This window comes from Aptenodytes forsteri, unplaced genomic scaffold (assembly GCF_000699145.1).
Source record: "Aptenodytes forsteri isolate BGI_AS27 unplaced genomic scaffold, ASM69914v1 Scaffold201, whole genome shotgun sequence".
Lineage (NCBI taxonomy): Eukaryota > Metazoa > Chordata > Aves > Sphenisciformes > Spheniscidae > Aptenodytes > Aptenodytes forsteri.
Window position 1 is genome coordinate 1,286,765 of NW_008796209.1, and position 2,428 is coordinate 1,289,192.

The 2,428-nt window shown below is 63.5% G+C and overlaps 1 protein-coding gene across 1 annotated transcript in view; it reads right to left on the bottom strand.

Annotated features, from left to right (window-relative positions):
* GALT (galactose-1-phosphate uridylyltransferase) overlaps positions 1 to 2,303 on the bottom strand; it is a 3,834-nt gene extending 1,531 nt beyond the window's left edge. The window contains exons 1-7 of the mRNA XM_009288234.2: positions 2,212 to 2,303; positions 2,060 to 2,135; positions 1,880 to 1,928; positions 1,660 to 1,789; positions 1,326 to 1,382; positions 903 to 1,025; positions 619 to 751 (exon numbers count right to left, since the gene is read on the bottom strand). Coding sequence (XP_009286509.1) covers positions 619 to 751; positions 903 to 1,025; positions 1,326 to 1,382; positions 1,660 to 1,782 — 436 coding nt within the window. The 5' untranslated portion in view covers positions 1,783 to 1,789; positions 1,880 to 1,928; positions 2,060 to 2,135; positions 2,212 to 2,303. The remainder of the gene's footprint in view (positions 1 to 618; positions 752 to 902; positions 1,026 to 1,325; positions 1,383 to 1,659; positions 1,790 to 1,879; positions 1,929 to 2,059; positions 2,136 to 2,211) is intronic.
* Positions 2,304 to 2,428: the final 125 nt, after the last annotated feature.

The window sequence follows — 2,428 nt, forward strand, 5'->3', positions numbered from 1 at the left end:
CCCTGGGTTGGGGGGGGGGTCACCCTCAGCATCCCTCCTGGGTGGTCATCAGTGATGGGCAGAAGGGACACGCTGGCCAGTTCCCCTCCTCCTAACCCATACAGACAGCCCGAACAACGCAGCACAAGGAGCCCCCATTCCTAATCAGCCAGCATCCCAAAAGTATGGGGGACCATGTGCTTCATCACCCCAAAAAGGATGATAGTCCCCCCTACGAGTACAGCCTGTGCCTTGATGCTGGGTGGTCATCAGTGATGGGCAGAAGGGACACGCTGGCCAGTTCCCCTCCTCCTAACCCATACAGACAGCCCGAACAACGCAGCACAAGGAGCCCCCATTCCTAATCAGCCAGCATCCCAAAAGTATGGGGGACCATGTGCTTCATCACCCCAAAAAGGATGATAGTCCCCCCTACGAGTACAGCCTGTGCCTTGATGCCTGGCTCCTGCCCCAGCATAACAGGGGTGCCTGTCCCCACTCAAACCAAGCCTGGCAGCCCCACACCCCAGGGGGACACAGACCCTCCAGCACCAGTGAGGCTGCCACAGAGCTGCCTCCTAACAAAGGCCGAGCCCAAAGGACATGGTACAAGGGCTAACAAGGTGCAGAGCCACTCACTGTCCCTCTCGCCCTTGTGGAGGTCCTGGAGGCGGCAGACGTGACGGCGGGGTAGCAGCAGGGTCTGGTAGGGCCAAGTGGCCCAGTATGGCACCACAACCAGCCAGTCTGTGTTCTCCACCACCAACCGCTCCTGCGGGATACGGCACTAGATGGGGACAGGCGCAGCCCCGACACCCTGGGGATGGGCGCTCCCAGGGCCCCTGCTCTTGGGCACTGGGGGGTAGTCCCCAGCGTATATCCAGCTCCCAGGAAGGGGATATGGACAACAGCCACGTCCTCACCTTCCGGCGAGCCTCCTGCTCGGCATACTCCAGCAGCATGGGCACACCATGCTGGCTCAGGTGCTGCCGCTGGGTCCGGTCCTCCAGGTGTGCCTCGTTGGGGAGGAAGCTGCTGGCCCAAACCTGAGAGAGACATTGGGGCAGGGGGCTGGGTTACATGTACCCCGTATTTGCAGGAGTGCCCCAGCCACGCTGCCTATCTGCAGGTCCGTGCTGCCACCAGGTGGAGAGTCTGACATGTGGCAGCCACAAGAGACAGTCCCCAGGAGGGGAGGTCACAGGACAGGCATAGGGGTATCCTTGCTGCAGAAAACTTTGGGACCAGGGCAGGGGGATTCCTGTTCACATCTTCTGCCTGGGTTTGTTGTAGGGTCGCCCACAGGGACTTGCGGTTAAGCCAGGTCACGGGTGGGACAGCCTCACCTGGCAGTGCGGATGCGGGTTGGAGCAGCCCATCATCGCTCCCTTGTTCTCGAAGATCTGCAAAGGAAGAGGTGCACCCAGCAGGTCCCAGCCCCAGGGTCCCTGCTGTGGGTTCCCACAGTGTCCCTGACACACCAGGAAAGCATCCCGCAGGAGACGAGAGCCTCACACCTGCCTGGAAAGGCTTAGGGGGCCATGAGTGGGGACAGGGGACACACACACAACTGATATGGTCCCAACCCCAGGTGCTACCAGAGCACCCAGTCTTGGCACCCCGCCTCCACCCAAGACCCCCAGGGCAGGGAGAGAAGGGCAGCCCCCACCAGCCTCAGACCTGCACCCAGGGGTAGGAGGCACCCAGCTCAGCCGCCAGCTCTGCCCACGTGTCGATGACAGCCCGGATCTCTGCCAGGGACATGAGGGGCAGCGTCAGGTCCGACCAGGGGTGGAAGCACATCACCTTGCTGCAGAGGAGACACAATGAATCTGGCTTCATCTCACAGGTCCTGGCTGACATCACAGCCTGGACCCCCAGAGCCATGGGGGGTACTCACCACACACCCCGAGCTGCTGCTGCTCGAAACAAGGGGTGATCGCTGTCACCTGGGGAAGGACAGAGAGTGGGGAAGGAGAAGGTGCTGGGGCAGCACCCATGCCTCTCCAGGCCACCCTGCAGCCCCCCTAGGACCCGAGCCTGGGGGTCCCCGGCAGCCTGCTCTCCCCCCAGAAGTTACCAGGCTCAGGAGCATCGGGCTGCAGTGCAGGGAAGTCATTTGGGAAGACGAAGGTGCCCTCGTACTGGGGGTTCACCTGCCAGGGCGAGAGACGGGATCAGGGGGGGATGGGGCGGTGGGGGGAGCCCGGACGCCTGGGTCCTTGGTGGTACCTCGCCGTTGGCCCGGGCGGCCCCGGGGCAGAGGGGGTTGTTGGGGTCCCAGCGGGGCACATCCTCGGGGGGCGGCTTCTCCAGCTGCCCCTGCCAGGGGCGCTTCACCCGGTGGGCCGACACCAGCACCCAGTCGTCCCGCAGCGGGTTGTAACGAGCGTGCTGGTGCTCTGCGGGGAGAGAGGATCAGGGCAACAGCGAGGGAGGGACGCGGGGT